General features: G+C 34.4%; 2 protein-coding genes across 2 annotated transcripts in view; one reads left to right on the forward strand and one right to left on the reverse strand.

Moving 5' to 3' along the window:
* The first annotated feature begins 555 nt into the window (after positions 1-555).
* LOC134846441 (zinc finger protein 616-like) overlaps positions 556-23,678 on the forward strand; it is a 117,154-nt gene continuing 94,031 nt past the window's right edge. The window contains exon 1 of the mRNA XM_063863796.1: positions 556-565. The gene's annotated coding sequence lies outside the window, so the exon portion shown is untranslated. The remainder of the gene's footprint in view (positions 566-23,678) is intronic.
* On the reverse strand, positions 21,924-23,399 carry LOC134846991 (uncharacterized). The gene is made up of 3 exons (XM_063864464.1): positions 23,297-23,399; positions 22,637-22,844; positions 21,924-22,173 (listed from the first exon to the last, which is right to left on the reverse strand). The coding sequence occupies exons 1-3, from the start codon at positions 23,356-23,358 to the stop codon at positions 22,009-22,011; spliced, it is 435 nt and encodes a 144-aa protein (XP_063720534.1). The 5' UTR covers positions 23,359-23,399; the 3' UTR covers positions 21,924-22,008.

The following is a 23,678-nucleotide window of genomic DNA, read 5'->3' on the forward strand; positions in this document are numbered from 1 at the left end:
TCAAGCTCACCGGGATTGAGAATGAATTAAAATCAAGTTGAAAATATCCATTGAGTAGAAGAAGAAACTAACTACTGCAACGCACTGACTGATGTGTTTCCTTTAAACTAATAAAGTTTCCGATGCCGAGTGAAGATAGCAACCCAAAAGCAAGGATCTATCTCAATCTGTATCATTCCGCCACCGGAGACACAAATAAAAGAGTGGACTGGAAATTGAATTTGTGGTCGATCCAGGATCAGTCTGTAGCATCATAAATGAACCAATTTATCGAGAATTAAACAAAATTGGACCAAAACGAACTCTTTTTAAATCCCAAATTAAGCCAAAACTTACAACGGATCTGAAATCCGTATGCTTGGCCATACATCGATCGTTTTATGCTTTAACACGACGGAAAGTATCCAACAAACCATAAAATCTGGATAACAGAAGAACGCACTGTTATTTTATTAGGAATCGACACTGTCATTTGTTTTTTGAAGCCCTTTATTTTGATATCCCTGATATCCCAGCAGTGGAACTGAAATCCGAAAATGATGTTATCTCATTTGGCTTATTAAATAATGATAAAGAGTATCCGAATGTTTCTTAAATAGAAACAATCTGACTTAAAGATCCCCTATATATCTCCATGAATGTTATTTGTGTTCAAACTGAATACAAACTTCCGATTTTGATTGAAAATCAACAAAACCACCCAGTGACCATAAATTAAGGCGTATTCAGATATGCAGTAACAGATATACACGGAGAAAAAAAATTATATGCAACCCAAGATTGTGATGAGTTTACAGCAACTATTCTAAACGAAAGTTCAGAATTTGACAGTTGTTTCATGCTAAACACACTAGTAAACATCACACAAGAATGTACAAGCCGATTCTATGATCCTTGTATAAAATACATGGATTTTCAACTACAATCTAAGTTTGAAGCAAACATGCCAAATGCCCAAGGCGTTTCCACGCATAAAGCATTGACCCAAGGTTTTGCCGAAATGGTCTGTCGGCGATATACAAAATTGAGAGATTTTTGTAGCTATAACAACAGCAACGTGAACGAAATCATCGTTTATCGAGATTCCATTTCCGGACAGATAATTTTATAATCTGATCTCTGAGGAAAGATACTTCCAAATACCTACCTATCAAAGCATTCACTATGCACTAGATGATATGAAACATCATGCGATTGCTAAAAATTTTCGTTGTATTGCAATGCCAAAAACTGCTTGTGACCTAGACAAAATGGATTGGAATGAAGTTTCTAAAATCACCGTCAATGTGTTTAGATTCTCTGGAATTACAATTTATGTCTATGTATCAGGTTGGGAAATTGTTAGCATGCCTGCACTAGAAGTATTCGATTCAGAAAAAGTATCCGAAATATTTGAACAAATCGGTTCTGATATAGTTCACGCCTGTAATAGCGAAGGCAAACTAGCCACCAATTTCTCGGATGATGCAAAGAATCTTTGCAGACCACTCGTTCGAGACCAGTTTCCAAAATATAGGAATAAAAACAAAACAATCAGTTGATCAAGTTTATTGTAAACGAAACATTTAAATAAGACAACCATTCAATTTCCGAATTTGATTTTACGCAAAGTGATCTATCGGACGACGAAGTTTTCGATCTACAACAGATTATCAAACAAGACATTGATGTATATTCTCATCATAAGTTTGATTTTGGAAAAACGAAACACAAGTTCCATATACCTCTTTAAAAAAGATGCTACGTCAGAAAGCAACGACCAAACAAAATACCCATACATTTACGAGACAAATTCGACAGGTTAATAGATGAACTAATACAAGCTGGTATAATACGAGAGTTAAACAAAAATGATGATATGAACTACTGTTTCGTAAATTCTGTTATAATACTTCCTAAAAAGGACTACGTATAACTAGTATTAGATGCTCGGTACCAAAACTCAATGACCGATATTAGTAATTGTAGCTGGCCACTAAAACCATTACAGGTGTTAATGACTCGGATAAAAGCTCGTATTTTACAAGCAGTGATTTATCATGCGCTTATAACCAAGTGTTTCTCACCGATGAAGCTCAAAAACTTACTAGTTTTTTGTCGGAGGACGACAATATACTTATCAAGTTGGTTTTTGTTGTTTTAAACCACCTCCAAATTTCTTTAGTAAGCTTATGAGATACGCTTTTAGTCAGCTTATAAAAACCAAAAAAGCAATAACAAATATTGACGGTACTCTTCTACAGAGTAAAAATAAAAACTAAATATTTGATACTATCAGAGAATACCACTCTTTGCTTCGTACAGCGAACCTTAAAGCAGCTCCCGATAAAACGTTTTTTTTTCTTACAAAAAGTGAAGTTTCGTGATCACGTAGTATCGAAATAAAGTCTTTCTCCAATAGCTTCTCGCATAGATGATATAAAAAAGCTAAAATCACCCGAATCTAAAACCGAAGTAGTAGGTGTTCTCGGAGAAATGGGATTTTATAGTACTTATATATTTAACTCCCATGTAGATGCAAAATGTCTGTACGAACTTGCAAACACCAAAAACAAATTTCAATGGCTACCTTGTCATGAATCCGTTTTTCAGAAATTGAAAGACAGATTTTGCTCTGATATTGCTAATGCAATTTCAAAAACACGCCGACTCCTTTTCACATTCACGCCGACTCTTCGAATGTAGGAAAGAGTATTGTATCCGTAAACTCCAGAGTTTTTGATTTAGCCGAACAAAAAAAGTCACCACAGCATTGTGAACTGTGTGGTATTATATCCGCACTTCAAACATGAATTCTACTTTATAGGTTCACCGTTCCCCATATATCTATATAGCAATCATTGACCAATTTTCTTTTTTTGGTCCAGAAAAGGACAACTTTCTTACCGATTTTTTAAATATCAAATTGTTGCTGACCAAGTTTTATAATTTAAAAATTATATAGACACCATGCACCAACTTAGCTTTTCCTGATCTTTTAAGCAGAAATGTTCCAATCGCTGATATGAAAAAATATCAAATTGTATAAAAAACGATTCCAAATGAAATAAAATTTGTACTGGACACCGGAGAACAAATTAATTTTCCGGTGCTCCGCAAAGAAAACAAAAATACAACACACAACGATTGCTATCCAATCATTGCTCATTTGCATGGTGGAAAAAAGAAATTTATAGATATAAGTGAGAAAGGCAACTTCAGCATCGAAGAAGTACCAGATTACTATGAAGAATCCTGCAATGCAATCCAAAACATAACAGATTTTTTAAATTTGGCAAACATATCAACCAAATGAAAAAAAATTGTCAACCCAAAATATTTATGAAGAAATACCTGACGAATATTTTGCTCTGGATGACAATTTTGATAACCCAGAGTGGACAGAACTTTGCGAGGGCAATGTCAAACAAAGTTTAATTGACGATTTTGAACAGGCAAAACACGATTTTGAAAACAGAACTAAAACATCAAAGCTAATTGAACCTATTAGCTTGCACTCAGAAAAAGGAAAATGATTCACTAGATTTAATCAATAAATTGACGGATTTCGCAGAAACTGCTGCTCTTGATGTAGAAACAATTGTTCAAGAACAATTGAAAGATCCGGTAATTGACTCTGTCAAAAAATGGGTCAAAAGAGGTACAAAACCAGAGAACAAAACTCATCGACTTCGAGATAAAGCTATAAGCGCTTATCTTCGACAGTTTGATCTACTATTCATCGAAAATCAAAATTAATTATGGTGTATTCATGAATATAACGATGATTGTTCCCACACCCAAAAATATGTTTGGCACTACTACTAATTCTCAACAGTGTCAAACTAGCCCATAGTCATCCATTAAGTAGTCATCACAAAGAATCAAAAACATTGGAAAGTATTAAAGGATACTTTTATTGGCCCGGACTATATAAATGGGTAAAAATGCTTCTTCACGATTGTCTCGATTGTCAAAAAAAGCAAGCCAAAAAGAAAATAATTAAGTGAGGCTCCCTTACAGCAATGGCGTCAACTAGAAACAACGCCAAAGAAAACAATTCATATTGACCACGAAGGTCCTTTCAGACCAATGAGTAACGGCAAAAACTATTGTTTAGTTGTTGTAGACACATTTTCCCGATACATACAACAGTATTCTTGCAAACACGCCGATTCAAAGAAAACAATAAATCTCCTTGAAAAATATATCACATCATTTGGCATTTCACAACAAATCATTCATGATAATGGAAGTGCCTTTATTAGCAATGATTTCGTTCATTGGTCATTTGAGTTAGGTATTACACTTAGACCCAGAACTACAGACGCACCGTGGACAATCGGCAAAGTTGAGATCCAAAACAAACATTTATCTAAACATTTCAGGCATTTTATAAATGATGCTGGATCTAATTGATCAGAACTAACAACCAAATTTGTCTTTGCGCATAACACCGCCGTCAATTCAAGTACTGGTTATACGCCATACAAAATCGTATTTGGCTTTAAGCCACAAAATCCAATAAGCCTAAAACTCGGATTACTTCGCGATAATGATATAGAATGCATCTCAGGATATTGCACCGGCCTTTCACCTCATGTTCCTAGTGAAGAAAGTGCAAAAAATGAAAAAATCGATAAATTACTCTAAAATTGAATATCTTCAGAATTTTTAAAAAGATAAAATTTTTTCAAAACAATTTACAGCAATACTAATATACATTGCCGCCGCGTCACTAATCAAGCGCATTATTTCCGAAAAAAACAGATGTCAACTATAAAATAGAAAACGATGCAACCTCAGAGAAAAAAAACAGTACACCGCAATCATTTTGTTGAATATTTCCCAAAAGAAAATACAATGCCAAAATTGGTTACTGAATATTCAACTGATCCAATGTCCAATCTTTTTTATAATCGTCTAACAAATCGACAAATCGCCGATTTTAATCAGCCCAAAAAGACTGAATTTGAAAATTATTCCTATTGGCCAGTGATATCTAGTTGATATTAACATATGTCAAACCACGATTCTACAATCAGAAATTTTGAACAAAACAAATTGCCAAAAGAAAGGTCTGATTCCGGGCAGGAACTGTGAACTTAAAGACTTTTTTCGAATCAACATCATTTAACCCCGACATACAGCCTATTACTAGTTCTACGCCATTCCCAAAACGTCTATTAAAGTAACTAAGTGAACTCAATAGTCCAAATAGCTCGCATATCCACCGGATCATTAGAACACAGTTTCATGTTTCACCACCCCAAAATTGTTCTCAGCTTCCTTATACTTCAGAAGGATTTTCAAATTATGCTCAACTCCCAAATATTTCTGAAAACTACTACAAAAATAGTTTCTATGCGCCTATTCCTGAAGTGAGCTCAGAAAGGCCAAAATGAACTAAACGTCCCACACAAAAATTCGGAAGCTCAATTCCATCTAGTCTTATATCCAGATTTAGAAAAAAGTAAAAGTACAAATGGATAATAGAAAAACAAATTTGTTTTTTCTTTAAATTTTGCCCCAAGGCAACTTCGACTCAAAATTATTTGCTTTTTCATGTATAACTTTGTTAGCACACATAACTTCTGGAGTCATTTTGTTGCTTCTTTGTATTGATTCTTGCTTTTGGCTACTATCTGCAATACCGGCTCGAGTTGCCACCAAGCTATTGAACTTCTTTTTAGCATATCTATTTTCTCTCGTCCGTTCTCCATGAACATGCTTTCCTAGAACTAAAATAACAGTAAACACATTAGTTTCTAAACGAAACAAAAACATTTATGTCAAAATATAACTGTAGTATTGAAATTGTAATCAGATGATTAAAAGTACTTTCACATCCTCACCAAGAAGCAAACCAATCAACTCTATCAAATCGCTAGACAGTTGGTCAATATCCTCCCAATAATTAAACATGATATCAGCCTTCTTAACCAAATTAAATTTTTTTGTTTGGGTTGACCACCATTCGGCTTCCCGCAAAAGTGGAGCCTCGAACAAAAAATTGTCGTTCGTGAATAAAAATTACTCGACCCGTGAAATAAAGAGATCTGATTTATACATAAATTCAAAAATTTTTAGACTCTCCTCCTTTTTCTCAACACTTATTTTCCAAAGCGGAATATTTTTCAGAAGCTCTAATTTTTCTGGATACTTGAGCCAGTTATTTTTATCATTTTTTGTAGCCATAATTTCAATCAATTAGAAGCTAATAACTTCAGGAAGAAAGCTGCTACTAAAATACTAATCTCTGGCCAAATGGTGAGAACACATGGTTATTTGCAAACTCAAACATATGGTTAAAAAATCAGCAAAAATGCTTATCACTACCATCTTAAATTGCAAATAAAACTCCCACCAACGGCCGTAGACACTTGCCAGTAAAAACAAATACGACAGAGTATAGTATCTCAATTTCCCAGAACTATTCTTTCAAAAACCTCTCAAACTCCAAAATCTTCCTCTGCCGATTAATGCTTCTCAGCAATAACAATTGCAAACAAAATAATCATTTTCAAGAAAAATGTCTATAATCACCGGTCTCGAAGAAGGTGAAATAATGGACTTTGATCATTAAACGGACCAAATAATCGACAATTTGCTGGAAGAAAGTAAAAACTTTTTTTTCCTCCGCCGTCCAAAACTAAAAACTTTTTGGTTAGCTATATACGCTCTTTCAAAATTTCATCAACAAATGTGTGCTTTTAATCCAGAGCACAATCTCTACGCTAATACAGCAAAAGATCTAAAGATTGCGCACTTCGATTGTCAACTAATGACATCGAATAAATAATTCTCGCTTAATAAAGTAGTTCCCTTCAAAATACAACCTGAAAATATCGAAACTACAACAACCGAGCTTATCAACGGCATTATAGTACAAAAATTAATGCGACAATGTGTCGTATGAAACACCAATCTATCCGATGGTTTTGTGATTCTATCGATTCAAGTGGAATAGACTCTGCCAAAATATAATCACAATTGATATACCTAGTTACCCTGATAATTGTAAGCACGCCGCCGAACGGGGACATGTTAACTTAAGATACTGGAAAAATATTCTTTTTTGCTTTGACAAAAAAATTGTCACAAATACAAATAGAGGCAAAGATGATGGCGATTACCACAACGAATTTAGCGATCGTTCTTGGATTCATTTGGATACATTCGAATCGTTCATGCAAAATAGTTTCTTAACAGTCAATCTAAAAGATGGCACTGTTAATAACTGGCAAAATATTCCATTGCCTTGTCCTGTCTATGAAAATAGATGTGACACAACATCACTCGGCCCTTTTGCATATACTTGGGACGAACCCCAAAACTGCATTTTTTTGGTTCTGAATAAATTCGAAGCAAAAATGATTCGAAACAAAGAGACTTATTATATTGTAGATTCTTTCACTAAAATATCCAACCACCATACGCGAGGTAGAGACACTCAATAAATTATAATGAAAATCCTAAATAAACCACAATCTTTATGTGGACACTCAAAAACAATCCACCCGACTCGATAAAAATAATTGTTCATAGCATACCAGAACGGTTTTAATATGGATACCGGCTTACAAATAAACCCGAGTGCTAATACAGAAATTTTTCATTCGGAACCAAATTTGACTTATGTTAAATAAACTAAAAATGAAAATAATTCTTTTGCACCAGGAAAAATAGACTACGAAGCTCATCTAGGAACAAAACTAGATTGTTTTTTTTTTCGAAGCTTTTACATGCTTTGAACTGCCGAATTGGTACTTTTAACGTGAGTTACAACCATGATTCTCAACACTTTAATGCTCTCTATCGAAAGCCCGCGTTTAGCCGGCTATATTTTGACCCGGAACAGGTCTATGTTTTTAGAGACCAATGGCAATGTTGTCTGGCTCTACCACTGCCCAAAATTCTATTCTCCATTACCATTATAATCGGATACCAATTAAGTATCGCGAAAAAATTCATTTCGTCGACCCGATCACTCGACAAAAGTTTAAATCGGCTGATCAACAAGACTGCTCCGATAAACATTTAAATCTTTATCAACTAGATGTTGATAACGATAAGTCTTGAATCGAACTCACACCCTCTATTACTAGAGTAAAAGGTCTAGATCTTTTTAAGCCGAAAGAAATTAAACGGCAAATAAAACAATCTCTTGCATCTAGCGATGATGCTTTTATTTACATTTATGCACAAATGCAAAAACTTTGGAGCATGATTACTGATCACTCCGAAATGAAGGGTTTTTTACAAAAAGTATCCCAAACTTTTCTTAATGCGAGAAAACATTTTTATCAATACGGATCTACGCAAAAGATATACTTACACTATCTTATCTCGCCTGATTTTTGGAAGAACGAGTACACTCGTTTTTTTGGTACAATACAGTACTTTTTAGAAAGATGCGGAATACTATTCGTCTCTTTCTTATTCGTCAAGTGTATGCTCAATGCTCTTGTTTTTGTAATAAAAGTTTTACACATACACAAACTAACTGGCCGAACTCTTCGTTTCGGAAAAATTATGTTAGCTGCCTCTTACATTATACATTTCACTTCTATAGTGTCTTCAATATTCGCTCGAAAGGAGAACGATCAAAAAATTGAGCATGATCATAAGTTTCAGGCACCTCAACAAGGGGATTCCGAAAATGAAGTTCAGGATTAAATTCATCCTAGACTCCAACTAGTTGATTACAATAATCGACCCGCTGTATCGGTCTAATTTATTTTATGTTTTAGGATAGACCCGCTGATCTTCTTCAGACTCCACTTGAAGAAGACTTGCTTGATTTCGAAAACTTTTGTCTTTAATTGACCCTATGGAAATGCCATCAAAAATAATCAACCCGCTTAATCAGTCAAATTTGAATACCAATATTACAATCCCAAAAGTGAAACACTCTAATGGCATTCAAAAAAGAAAAACTATTATCCGACCTTTCAAAATTCTCCCTTCTTCTTCTACTCGGCAACACCTAGATTGTGAAACTATGAAAGTTCACCAATCAGCAGATTCTCCAGAACTTGAAACAATAATCGCGATCCAAGTGAAAAAGAAAAAAACCTCAACCCAGGAAAACCGCTAAATTTTGATACCAGTTTAAATTTTGCGCTCGCTCCCTTTATTAACCGATTTAAGATAGAAACCTATCACCATAACCAAAACGGTTACGGTGCCTACCGTCTGGTTAATCCACAACTCCCCCATCAACACATTTCTGTTCCAGCAGCCTTCATAACCGCCCAAAAGCAAACTCCAATCCTTGACTCCTACACGGATCAAATGCAGAAGAATTATATAAACCACTTAAATCGTATCAACCAATGCGGAAAACCATTTAAAAATAAGGATCTCGGTAATGACTATTTGAGACTAAGAACCGAGGTGGAAGAAAACTTATAGTTTCAAGATTATCTGTTTACATCCGTCCCTTTATTTTTAACTTTGTATTCATTTAAATCCAACCGTGATTTGACCGCCGCCAACCTAAAAAGTATGCTATTACAATTATAGTCTAGTATTGCCGATCAGTATATTTGCCAAACTAAATTTGAAAAAATATATTTGATATTAAATTTCTTAAAAGTATCCAGCTGTGATTTGGCCGCCGCCGCAACTCTACAAATCACTGCTCTGCTCTACATGCACTTTTTCTACAAGGCTCAATCCTACGAAGCGACTACACTACAAGCAGCCATCTATCGACCGACTATACTACAAGCCACCATTTACGAGCAAACTGTCAAAATCAGAAACAAAAAAAAACATTACGCAAACTCTATTAATACTTTTGATGTTTTTTAAATTATATTTTATGCTTTTAATTTTTTTTATCAACTGGTATCGCTGTTTAACAATCACCCTATAAGATGGTTGGATGTTCTGAATTGAAATCAGAAGCACAATGCTTAAAGTTTTACCAAATGCGAGCCTGAAGTTATGTGTTTGCTCGATTGATAAAATATCACCAAAAGCAAAGATTACGACATATGTTGTCTCTTTCTGATTGGTTTAACCAACAGATGGAATGTTGGAAATATGAAAATGCACGGTATATAAGCCAAGCGAAAATATACCAAATCATTATTATCACTATCGCAATCAATCTAACCCGTGTTCTATATTTGATGTGTGTCCCCTATATTTGAAATAATAAACTTACTTACGAGTGAAAGAAACTTTGTCTGTTGAATAAGAATACGAAAGTCTTAACAACACTCTGAACGACACCTGATTCTAACTAGCTGCAATTTGGTCGACCGCCATAAGTTAATTCAAGTTAGTTCGGAATATTGAGCTCAAGTAAAAACACGAGAGCAAGATTTTTCGGACACGAGATTCTAGTATTTAAGAACTGTTTATAAAATCATGAAGATTTAATCAACCGTTTTAGTTCATCCGTTAATTTAAATATCTTTTTAAATCTAGGAACAGATCGATTATGGTCCATGATGACATCTAGTGTGAGACTTACACGTTAAATTAGTTGCGAAGAGAAACAAAAGTTTTCATCACAGACCATTGTTTGCTCAGTGAAAAAGTAACTAAATTTTAATTTAAATTAAAATATTTCAATTGTTGCAACAGTTTGATGATATCTATCAAACTTCTTTCCAATGGTTTGGCTCTATGCTGATGTGCGCAATGGTCTTAACAAGCTCTTTCAAGAACTTTATTCCAATCTACAAAATTTCAAATTAAACTCAAATCACTTTAGCTGAAATCATTTGGAACCATTGCTGAAGAAATTGTTTTTTTTTCTCTGAAAATTGCTTATCATTTACTTTTCATAAATGGAAGTCGCATAATACACATTTTTTTTGTCAAAAAAAAATTTAAAAAATTGACCAATTTGATTTAATGTTTTCAGAAAAGATTTAATCTCGTTTGAACTTACCAAAAAAACTCATTTTAACAGGTTTCCAGGGGCGGATTTAGGGGGGGGGGATGGGTGGCGGACGCCCTTTTTGAGGGATTCGACCCCCTGCCGACCCAAAGGGTCTCCCTTTGTACTATTTTGAGATATCCATATTTGGTGACGGACCTTAAAATTTTTCTAAAGGTGCTTTCGGCACCAATATATACTGATTTTGAGAGGGGAGCGCGCGCCAAAAAAACGCGATTTTTTGGTCAAAATTGTCCTAAAAAGCCTAAAAACGCCTTTTGGCCTGTTTTTATCAAAAATTCGTTTGTGACTCAAAAAATTTGTCCATTGGTAAAATTGGTCTTTTTAGAGCTTTGGCAGAGCTCGGAATTTTGCTTTGCTCGACCTAAAAAAAAGTCGACAAAATTTTCGCAATGCTCGACTAAAAAAAGGTCGGCCTAAAAAAAAGGTCGACAAAAAAGGTCGACAAAAAGATCCGCCCCTGCAGGTTTCTGAAAAAAAAAATTCAATGGAAAAAATGCTTGTCGTACAACTTTTTAAAATGGAAATCCTATGACAAGCAATTTTTCCATAGAACCCTTGCATGGAATTGTATGATAAGCATTCTTTTTTGTACGGAATTGCATGATAACCATTTTTTTTTGTATGGAAGTCAACCACGGCAATAGCATCTGGTGACATTTTTTAGGAAAGCAGGAAAGAATTTTCCAGGGTTGGCATTAGTTGTGTCATGGCAAACATGTCGGAAATGCTGATCAGACCGCCTTTTGGGACCAGGAAGGAGTCTTTTCTGCTATACAGCCCATAATTAGAAATAACTTATTTGGAAGGTAATTTTTATCGGTTATGATTTTTTTAACCAACAGGTCCAAGTGTTATAATCTATACTTTACAAAATGCCGAAAACGTCAAAACTGGGCCGGTAAGAGAAAAGACTCCAAGGTACGGTATGGACTTAGATGCATTGGTCTATCTGCTCCTAAATTACTGGCAATTTGAGCAGGACATCCGACAAACGAGGAAAATTATCTGGCGATGTGTGCGGAACAACCTTGATACATCCTGGAGTTTGGATCTGAAAGATGAGAAAGCTGTTGCAAGGTGGGCATTTTTCACTTAAACGGCCCGTATTTGCAAAGTTCAAAAAAGAAAGCAACAAGTGCTCGCACCTGATTGGTTGAAATCAATTCAATTCAATAGCGAATGTCAGAATTTTCCGCTAGAGATTACAGTTGTAGTTATCATGCTGTTATCAAAACATTTTTTTTGGGCCGTATAAGTATTAAGACCCAAAAGGTGTTTTTTGTCTAAATGGATTCAATACTACTTCATGTACAATGCGACGAAGAGTTATTCGGATACCGAGCGCGTTCCTTACAGACATATCGCAACTGTAAACAGTATGAAACCGAACTTGGTGTTTGTGTTTGCTGTAATCTCTGCGTATTTCGAAAAAGTAATACTACACTCTCCGTGAAAAATTAGTTAGGAATATGATTAATTTTTGTAGTGTAAATATAAAAAACGTTACCAAAAACAAAAAAATTCATTAAAAAAATTGAGAAATTGCTCGACATAAGTACAGAAGACTAGTGGACATAATGGTTTTAATGAAACTTATTTCCTTCATCATTCTCTAAAAAATAGCAGTTCGAAAAAAGCATAGAAAAAAAGGTACGTTGAAAAATTCACAAAAATCAAGCTTTTTCTTTGATATGAATTCCACTGCTGAAATTGTGGATCTCTTCAAGTGTCCCCCATTTGCAGGGAGGAGAGATTCGTTATAGCAGCAAAGTTCACGAAAACCTTAAATTAGTCTTTATAGGAGTTCCAATTTTACTATGAAATACGATAACTATTACAGCCATAGCACGACTGATATTTATATGTTCATGGTTGCTTTTTCTAAAACCTTTTTGTTTTGTCGTTTTGTATACCTCTTTTGATGTTCATTTTATAACAAATCATTTTATGAGAAAATTATGCCCTCTGCACTAATAATTGAAAATTTGAGCTAGACTTTGTTTTTAATTTTTTTGTTTTAATATCTCAGATAAAGGACGGATAATCGTATTTTTAAATTTCTTAGTCAATTGAGAAGAAGGCTGGTTGTGAATATACAGAAGAAAAACTTTTCAGTTGCTATAGGTTCAACACGAATTGAAGAAAAATTAACTCTGACTTAAGAAATCAAGAACAAAAACTTGAGAGAAGAAATAAAACAAGACTGCTCGTATCAGGGCGAAGCCCTGAATGTTACGACTACCCATTAAGGTTTATGGAGCAGTAATATCAATAAAAAATTAAACATAATAAAACAACATGAAAAATTTTTTTTCCAAAATTTTGAAATTTTTCATAAAAATCATCCCCCCACACGCCATATTAAGTACAAACGAATAGATTTCGCTACTTGTAACAAATCAATTATGGCAAGTAAGCTTCGTTAAATCAATTTGGAACGATTTCTAAGACGGATTAACTCTCCGCTTACGCGTTAATAACGCGAAATATATCGCGCGTTAATTGTCCCAAAGTGGCCAAAATGGCAATCTTTAAACCCCCGTAACTTTACGAAAAATGATCACAGGTGAAATATCATTTCAAATTTGAGCTCAAGACAACAATTCTTTTTGAATGATATTAAAAAATTCCGTCAAAAATGGCTAGTTAAAAAGTCGAAATTTGTCTGAAGAAAAAAAAACCCACCCGAGCACAAATATTCCGTTACTTTCGTATCGAAAGTCGGAACAACAAGACTGCTCGGCAAAGCCTTGAATGTTCCGACTGCCTTTTAAGGTTTATGAAGCAGTAATAACATTAAGAAATTCAATAAAATAAAACAAAAGAAGATTTTTTTTTTCTAAAATGTGAAATTTTTTTATTGAAAATCATTATCCCACACGCCATATAAAATACAAAAGGATAAATTTCGCTCCTTGTAACAAACCAATTATGGCAAATAAGCTTCTTTTAACCAATTTGGAACAATTTCTAAGACGGATTAAATCTCCGCTTACGCGTTAATAGCGCGAAATATATCGCGCGTTAATTGTCCCAAATTGGCCAAAATGTCAATATTTAAACCCCCGTAACTTTACGGATCACAAGTGAAATACAAGTGAAATATCTTTTCAAAGTGAAATGATCACAAGTGAAATATCTTTTCAAATTTGAGCTCAGGACAACAATACCTTTCGAATGATATTAAAAAAATTCCGTCAAAAATGGCCAGTTAAAAAGTCGAAATTTGTCTGACGAAAAAAAAACCCACCCGAGCACAAATATTCCGTTACTTTCGTATCAAAAGTCGGAACAATAAACTCCAAAGGCAAGCCTGTTTTCCTCTACAGTTTTGTCAGTAATTCAGTTTCTAATTAGTATTGAATGATTACTATATTTTAGTTGTCTTAGATAAATGAACGCTGCAATTCTGCGTTTTAAATTTTTAAAACGAATTGTTAGTCTGTGTAAATTTTTTCTGATGCATTTGTTTTGTTTTCATTTTTCTCCTGCTAGCTCGCAGGTAGCTATCTGTAAGGTGAACGATTTCGCTTCGTGCACAAAAATCTTGAAAATTCTGACCCTTCCGCTAGCTCTTTCCTGAGAGAGCAGCTTCAGAGCATTCTTTTAGAAGCTTCAAGCAGGTTTCTAAGCATGTGCCGGTTTTTGCACCTAATTCAACCATAGATCGAGTCGGGTTCGACCCTGGCTCGACCGTAGTTCCAGCCTGATTCAAGCCTGACTTGAATATACTTGACCTTGACTTGACTCTAGTTCGGCCCTGATTCGACCATAAATCGACACTGGTTCGACCCTAGTTCGACCCTGATTTGACTCCCTGATTTCACCCTAGTCCGACCCTGATTCGACTGATTTGAACCTAGTTCGATTCTAAATCGACCCTGATTCAATCCTAGTTCAACCCTAGTTCGATCTTGATTCGAACTTAGTTCGGCCCTGATTTGAACCTAGTTCGACACTGACTTGTACCGAAAGCCTCAGTCTGTTTTTTCTTATATAAAAAGTGTATGATTCTCCTGAACAAAAAAAATTATTGTTTGATTTTTCATCATCATCAGTTGGCTTTGATTGTTACCTTACTTCTTCGCAACTTTCAAATCACAGACCCTTTCAAGATCGTTTGCATTGCAAGCTAAAATGTTTTCATTTTTAGGTTCTCAGGATTACTTTATGTATAAAATAAGTTTGGTAGCAAAAAAAAAACAACTTTTGTAAAACAAAATTTACTGAATAAAAATATCGTTTTAGGACTGAAGAATTTTTTTGAGCCGGATTTTGAAATTTTGCTATTCCGAAGAAAAAAACTTTCCACCAAGTGTTTGAAAATGTATAACTACCGTCTTGGGTCTATCGACGCCATTTCAAAAAATTACTTGGAAATGACTCATATTCATTCTTATTAGTGTTTGTTTTGGCATAAAAAATGGCATAAATATCTTTGACTAGTACAATCTAGACAATTTTTTTTTAAATATAATTTTGAGTTATGAGAAACAAATGTTGTTTGAAAGTGTTCAAAAGGTAGGTAAAAACAACTTGTAGCTTGGAAAACTTTCAATGAGCTGAGTGTTTTGATTGTAGTTTCTTTTATTTTTGTAATGTCTTATCTGGCTGACATGAGAAAAGAACAGTACCTAATTTTTTAAGCCATAGTTTTTTGTGGTATACATTTACTTATATATTCATACCATCTTCGATATGATACGATTCCAACCAGTGTTTTTTTTAACTGAATTCATTATATGCGTTTTTTTAGCTGAAAACATACATACCCGCATTGGGAAAACAAAGATAGCAATTGATTATAATCGATTTTTATGCCGGTTTTTTCTTCAAGTGAAAAATCGATTGTATGTAACCCAATTAGAAACAAAAATGCTAACATTGATGTTATAGGGAGTTCAGAAAAAATTGATAATATAGTCTAGAAGTTGGATTTTTTAATTCATCAAAATCAACAAGATTTTGGGCACAAAAATGTACAATAAAATCTTAGACATCATCAATCTAAGAAAGATCATAATGAAATTATAAAAATTATCAATGTAAACAAAATTTTGTGCACAAACTAATGCAAAAATCTCATGATTATCGTCAATAAAAACAACAATTCGGGCAAAAAAAACTACAAGAATTTCATACAAATTGTCAAAATGAACAAGACTTTGTGCACAAAAAAAGGAAACAAAACATTCAAGAAAATCGTCAAAACAAACAAGATTTTGAGCATAAAACTAACAATAAGATGATGGCCGATTGTTTTAAACGCAGGTATGTTCTTGAAAACAAAAGAAGAATCGATAATAAAACAATTTAAATTTCAAATAAAAATAGTCATCGATAATAAAGCAATATCAATTTCAATTCAAAATAAATAAGTCTGGTTCCCCATTACAAGATACTTGCCCTCGCAGATGTTAATAAGTTCAAGTCGCTAATTAGCTAATTTTTGACTTTTTGACTAGCTATTTTTGACGGAATTTTTAAAAATAATTCAAAAAGTATTGTTGTCTTGAGCCTAAATTGGAAAAAACATTCCACCTGTAATTATTTTTCATAAATTTATGGGGGTTTAAAGATTGCTATTTTGGCAACATTGGGACAATTAATACGCGATTAATTTTGCGCTATTAAAGCGTAAGCGGAGGTTTAATCCGTCCTAGAAATCGTTCCAAATTGGTTGAAAGAAGCTTACTTGCCATAGTTGATTTGTTACAAGGATTTTATTTTTTTATCTTTAATTTTTTCATGTTATTACTGTTCCGTAGACCTTAAGAGGCAGTCGGAAAATTCAGGGCTTCGCCTTGATATGAGCGGTCTTGTTACGATTATTATTGTTGTTCCGACATTCGAAGAAAGAGGAACTTTTATGCTTGGTGTGGTTTTTTTATTCAGTCAATTTTCGGCGATCGAAATAATACTTTTCAAAAATTATTTTATAAACCCCATTGAAGATATTGACTCCCTTAATTCAAATTTAAATTTTTTTCAACAAATTATTTATTTGTAAAGTTCACGGAGTTAAAAAAAATTTGCCAATTTGACCATGTTCTAAACTAAATTATGCGAGCTTTGAAAATTTTATTCTCAATGCTGGAAGAATAATGCGAACTATTTATGCATGGTGAATTATCCCGCGCAACAAAATAGTTCCAAATTAAATTGAGGCGGCAAGTTAATTGGTCGCATTAATTTTGTACGACTCAAATTTCACATATTATGTTTGGTATTGTCCAAAAAACGATAAATTTTCAATGGTTTCTGTACCAAAAACTATTCGATGGGGATTAAAGGGCAGTCGGGACATTCAGGGTCTTACCTTGATATACGAGCAGTCTTGTTATGATTACAATTTGTACAAAACTGTGATGATCGCATGACACCTGCTTACTTTGTTCAAACAGAAATAGGAACGGATTTTTGGGAACAAATTGCTGGACTTGAATTCAATTTTTTGGTAAAATTTGAAATGAATTTTTCATGATTTTATGATTTTTTGAGTGGTAATTGATCTTTGTGATGTGTTAGACACTCTTTCTCAACTCAATCAATCGAGCTTTTTGGGTTTTTGGTCTATTTTAAACCAATTAAAGTGAGTTTTCTGTTCAATCAAAAAGAGTATCACAATGTTGAAAGGTAAGAGTGATTTATCATATTAAAATCCTTTAAGCCCTGACTCGAACTTTCAACAATTTTAATTTGTTCCAGAGTCGGGAAAAACTGATTTAAAGGTTTTGAGTTTTAGTTTAACTTCGAGCGAGTAAAGCAAGCGAGCAGACTTTTTAAAATATTTTTTTTATATAAAAAAATAAGCCAATAAATTTTACTTTTATTCTTTTAAAAATGTTATCCATTTTTTAGCGCGGTCTTGAGAACAAAAACTTCAACAAATCAAAAAAATATCTGCCAAACGAGTTTATTTTTTTTTTGAAATTTTGAAAAGGTTTACAATTTTATTTTGCTTTACTTAATTGACATAATTAATGCCCAAGTTGCCTGTTTTTCTTGGCTTCTTTAAGTTGTGCTGGTTTTTGTCAGATAGTTTTATGAAACCACGCACAAAACAAAACGATTCTAAATTGAAAATAAAACTTATATTTGGTTGGAACATTCTGTGGTACATGCACAGCAACCGGCAATGGTTGTAAAAAAATCTATTTTTGTTCATTTCTGGCATAAAAATGACAGTTTTCTCGAATTTTTATTCGGCCTGCTAAATTTTACAGACATGTAGCCAGGGAGCGGATCTAGGATTTTCTCGAGTGGGCTATGGCGGATTTTCAAAAATATTTCGAACGTTTTGTCAACCCATTTTTTAAGGTCGACCAAATTGATTCTCCGAGAAATTGGGTTCCGTTCCGCGCGAGCTCCCCTTCAAAATTACTATATGATGGCGCGAAGGTGTCTTTACAAAAAACCTTTAGGCTTCGTCCGCCTAAATTAGATGTCATTAAATGATATTAGAGGTGGGATCCTTTGGCTGGAGAACCCCTGAGAGGGGAGGAGGGGGTAGTGAGGGTCCATTTCCTTTTAAAACCGCCCCTGCATTTAGCCATGGTCTTAAGATTTGCTGCTGAAATTGGGGTCGGTGCTAACTGTAAATCGGGTCTTCCTATAGTCGTTAAACTTTCCCCTGAAATGTCTGGTCGCATTTGCAGCTATCTCACGGCCGCCATGATGACAGTAGGCGGTATAGTGTGGGTCAGGGCAGGGTTCTCTACTCATCTGATAAGGACCCGCTACCAATTTTGGTGGTTGGTTATATAGTGTAATTTTAACAGTTATCAGATTGTTTAAGAGTCGATGAACGTAGTTGGGACTCTTATATAGGTCGCAAAGACTTTTTTCGTTTTTTTTCCACGAAATGTTCAGAATTGTTCACATCTTGATACTTGCGTAAGTTTAAAGATGACGAAAAACGTAATCAACTTATAGCTTCGAAAGTGGAATTTAATTTTCAGGTTTCCCAGAAAAAAAAACATTTTTCTTACCTATCGATCCAGTTTCCTGAAATTGGATCATTTCATCAAAAAAGAGCCAATCAAGACCTGAAGGAAAAACTGTGCGGCTACTGCTGAAAGCAGTTTGTTTGGTAGTGCTTTTCTGATGTTATCCATCAGTGCATCTGATGAATTTAGCGATGACACAAATTTGAAAAATGATTTCTTTCAGTCAGTAACGGGAGATGGTTAGGTTCAAATTACTCTAGGACAAAGCATATGGTACAATTTGTTGTATTTTTAAGCCGAAATCCATTATTGCGAGCTTGTTTACAGTTCAAAACTTCGGTGTTCACACAAACCCACTGCGAAGCTGAACCAATATAAACTCAACTGAATGTTTTTTTTTCAATAAAAATAACGCCTCTTGATTCTTGTGATTGTCAAAGAGATTAGGAGCTAATAAAATGGAATAAACAAATCAAAATTGGTCTTCTTTTTTTGGATGTTTAGGAGCAAATGATTGTAAATGAAATTGGAGTAGGTAGGTAATTGCTTTCCGTAATGATTTTGATCTTGATGTTGACATCATCAAAGTAAGGGTTTCCAATACTGAATTTACTGCCACTGCAAAAAATCAGACGTTGTTTTAACCAATTTGAAGAAATTGTAGTCATCTAAATTGACTAAAATGGCCTTAAAATATTGCTTAGCAAATGAGAATAGCTTCGTGAACTGTTTTTATCAAAGAAGCAAAAACTGGAAAAAAATTTTTTTTTGCACACAGAACAGCAAGTTTTTTGGCAGAAAAGATTGGACACTGGGCGAAAACGTTTCCATGGGAGCCATAAAAGCTCACTGCTGACTTATGTCCATAAGATACTATTGAAAAACTTCTCTCTTGCATGCTGATTTGTAACAAACTCCATCGGGATTTCTTTTTCTTAAATACCAAGTGTTCGGTTGAAGACACGACTAGCTATGCTATGACGCGTTTGTTAAGTTTTTGTTTCATTTTGCAAGCAAATGAGACAAAAAAGTTTTTTTACTCAACTAAGGTTCTTCTGCTAGTCTTGAAACAGAATTTGCCGGCGATTTTTATGTATATTTAGAAATTGAAACTGATTAAATAAATTTTACCAGAAGTTTTGAAATTGGCGTTTGATCTAGTTTACCGTTGCAATTAAAGAAGGTAATGCCAGCGAGTTGTATTTTTTTACTGATAAACATTTTGTCGGCAGAATACAGCTTTTGTAAGTAAACTATCAGTTTTCAGCGCTAATTGTGTCCTTAAACTCATTCTCTGATTTTATTTTATTATGTAGAGTTGCAAGTTTTTTTTTGCAAATCACAGAAAACTGAGGTTTTTTGACCTCGGCTTTTCTGCGATTTGCAGAAAAAACATACGAGAAAACTTAAGCCAAAAAGTAGTAGGTCAGGGAGCTTACAAGAATCGAGAAGTTGCAAAAAGTTGTTTAGAATTTACTGAAAGAGAATTGAGGTTGAAATGTTGGCTTAAATGTTTTATCTACGGCTTAGGTGTTTTTAAGCAAAGTTGTTTTTTCATGGTTTAAACCATGAAAGTTTATCGCATTTATTAAGCCTTATCAAATTTGAGATCTTTTTTAAAACTATTTCGCCCCTAAGAGTACCAAATAACAAATCCAAATTTTGTCGGCAGAATACAGCTTTTGTAAGTAAAGTATCAGTTTTCAGCGCTAATTGTGTCCTTAAACTCATTCTCTGATTTTATTTTATTATGTAGAGTTGCAAGTTTTTTTTGCAAATCACAGAAAACTGAGGTTTTTTGACCTCGGCTTTTCTGCGATTTGCAGAAAAAACATACGAGAAAACTTAAGCCAAAAAGTAGTAGGTCAGGGAGCTTACAAGAATCGAGAAGTTGCAAAAAGTTGTTTAGAATTTACTGAAAGAGAATTGAAATTGAGGTTGAAATGTTGGCTTAAATGTTTTATCTACGGCTTAGGTGTTTTTAAGCAAAGTTGTTTTTTCATGGTTTAAACCATGAAAGTTTATCGCATTTATTAAGCCTTATCAATTTTGAGATCTTTTTTAAAACGATTTCGCCCCTAAGAGTACCAAATAACGAATCGCCACCCCTATAAAGAAAGAATTCAATGGCTAAGCATATGTGAATTTTGTACCCGGTAACGAATCTCCCCCTTTTTGCAAAAGAGGAGAAAAAATTGAACAGATTTGAAATTTTCCTACTTCAATTTTTAGATTTAGTTTTACTCCGTTTAGTTTTAGAAGTTCTCATCATGAAGAAATTTGATCGCCTAACGTCATGTCTTTGATAGTCTCGCCAATGCATCAGTTTTTTTTTTAGAAAACTTGACTATGAAGGGTTTAAATTACGCAAAATCACTTTTCTTCAAGAGTAGGCTACGTTTTTGCTGGGTTTGAAACATATAATTGAAGCCCACAGTGCTGATTTAAATTATCCGGACAAAACAAAAAAAAACTCAAAATTTTCAAGCAAGTTTTCTTCAAACTGGGTTAACATAAGACAAAAAATTGGGGAAAAAAGTTGCTTAGAACTTTACTAGAATTAAATGGTGCAACTTTTCCTTGAAATTCTTAACCAAAATTTTACCCCAAAAATAGGTCAGTTTGATTTTTTTTTGTTAATCAAGAATAACGCTGAAACTGCAAAGTTATTTGATGAGAAATTTATATCAAAAGAAGTCTGTTACAAAGCCCGACAAAGCTCTACAAGATAAAATTTCCGAACATCTGCTTAAGAGAAAATATTTCTGGTTGATAGCCAAAAAAAAGTCAAAGTCGTTTTTACTGTTATAAAAATCAAAATTTTTGGCTAAAAACAAACTTACGCAAGCTTTTGAAAATTGTATCCTTTAAGAATTTTGTTGGACTGTGCAAGAGGCTTTTTTTGATATAAATTTCTCATCAATTAACTTGGTAGTTTCAGCGTAATTCTTGACTAATTAAAAAAAGCCTAAATGACCCATCTTTTTGGGGCGAAATTTTGGCTGAGAACTCAATTTGAGAAAACGCGTTTGAAATTTCAAATTTTGCTCATTTTGTCGGTAATTTAAATCAGCAGTGTATTAATTAAAATCTATCTCAACGCATCAATGAACTTATCCAAGTTGTGATTTAATCAATCAGTTGGGTTCTAATTTGTCATTGTTCCCACATAATTCCAATTTGAACGCCAGAAAACACAATCAAAGCAGCAAACATCAATTCGCACAACACTGTGAAACTAAATCCATTTAGCAAACTTTCTTTTGGCTCCAAATCATTATCTGCCATTCCTCGATTTCCGTCGGGCTCGGTTAGTTTGAACTAAAACATAATCTGACTTATATCAAAGTCGATTGTCTAGATTTCGAGTTTCAGAAGTGTGGATGTGATATGCAAATTTGAAGAGCTTGTTGGACAAAAAACATGTTTTTGGGGACCTATTACGCTCCCCGTAGCGAAGCTCAGATCTGCAACTGCGTCACTAAATTTTCGTATGGGCAATAGACTGTAACTGATAAAGACGTTCACTTCTGCAACTGAATTGGCCCAGAAAAATAGAAATAATGTTGGTAAATAAAAAATTTTGAGAAATGACCGTACACTTTTTTAGTATACGCTCATTTCTCAAACAATTTATTTGGAGTTAGAGGAGTTTTAGACGACAAAACCAGTATATTTTAAAACGATGCGATGTCGTCTTAGTTTGCCTTTTTTGAATTTCAGTAGCCACAATCGCGCTTCATTATATATAAAGGACCCTCCCCTCCCGAAAAAGATAACCAACCCTAAACCCAGCAGCCATTTCTTGGGGTTTCACTTTGGACCGGAAGCCGAGACTGTTCACACTTTCGTCTTCCACACTGTGTTTCTCGAGGAGTTTCAACTGCTTGCTCAGAAACTCACACGTGTCGTCTCTGCTCGGCTTCAAATCAGTCGCCTCGAATTCGTCCTTCAATTTTTTCATGTCTTCAGTCATTAAGTTGTTTCGGTACCTCCGAAAAAGAAAATACTGCTAAATGAGATCTTTTTTATTTCCCAACATTAAGACCAAGGATTTTTATTAGACAACCTTAATCTAACGGTAAAATTAGGAATCAAACAATTCAAAAATTATTGGTTTAAAATACCCATATGATTCTTCTGCAAAGATATGGGATACTGCGAATGATTTTAAAAGCCCCTATGGTATCTACTAAAGAATTGCACCACCTATAAAAAAGCAGTAAATTAGCACTAGAGCGCACTCTATTTATGATTCGATTTTTTTTTGCATTCGGATTGTTCGAAAGCTCGACTAACTTAATCTGCTTAACAATTGCACCCCTTTCAAGAAACGGGGCAATTGTTAAGTACATCCTAAGGGCCTAAGTAATCCTTCGTAAATAAATATTAGTCTTTAAAAAATTGCGTAAAAGTTAAGGGTTTTCTGAAAGATTATTGTCACCTGTAAGCGTTAACATGAAGCAGCAGATCTGCTTTATAAATAATCTCGTGTTCGTCTTTCATATCCGACTGAAGCGAAGGCACATCGGGGGTTGAGAGTTTACTGGGTCCGGGGGGTTCGGTTCTCACAGGACCTCCTCTTTTTGCCGAAATCGTCGATCCTTTCTTTTTTGCCGAATCCACTATTGTTGTTTCGTTATCATTAGTCGGTTTTCGCATTCGTGGCACTGATACGACTGAGCTTTTGGGCTCCGGGGCTGGTTGTGGGGGGAGTGTTGGTTTGCGAGCATTCACATCCCTGTCTGGGGCTTCCGATACACGTTGAGTGGGCTCTGCCATTTCACTGCCTTTTCTATAACTCCGATCACTGCTCATTTTATCGC

The sequence above is a fragment of the Symsagittifera roscoffensis genome, chromosome 5 (genome assembly GCF_963678635.1).
Source record: "Symsagittifera roscoffensis chromosome 5, txSymRosc1.1, whole genome shotgun sequence".
Lineage (NCBI taxonomy): Eukaryota > Metazoa > Xenacoelomorpha > Acoela > Convolutidae > Symsagittifera > Symsagittifera roscoffensis.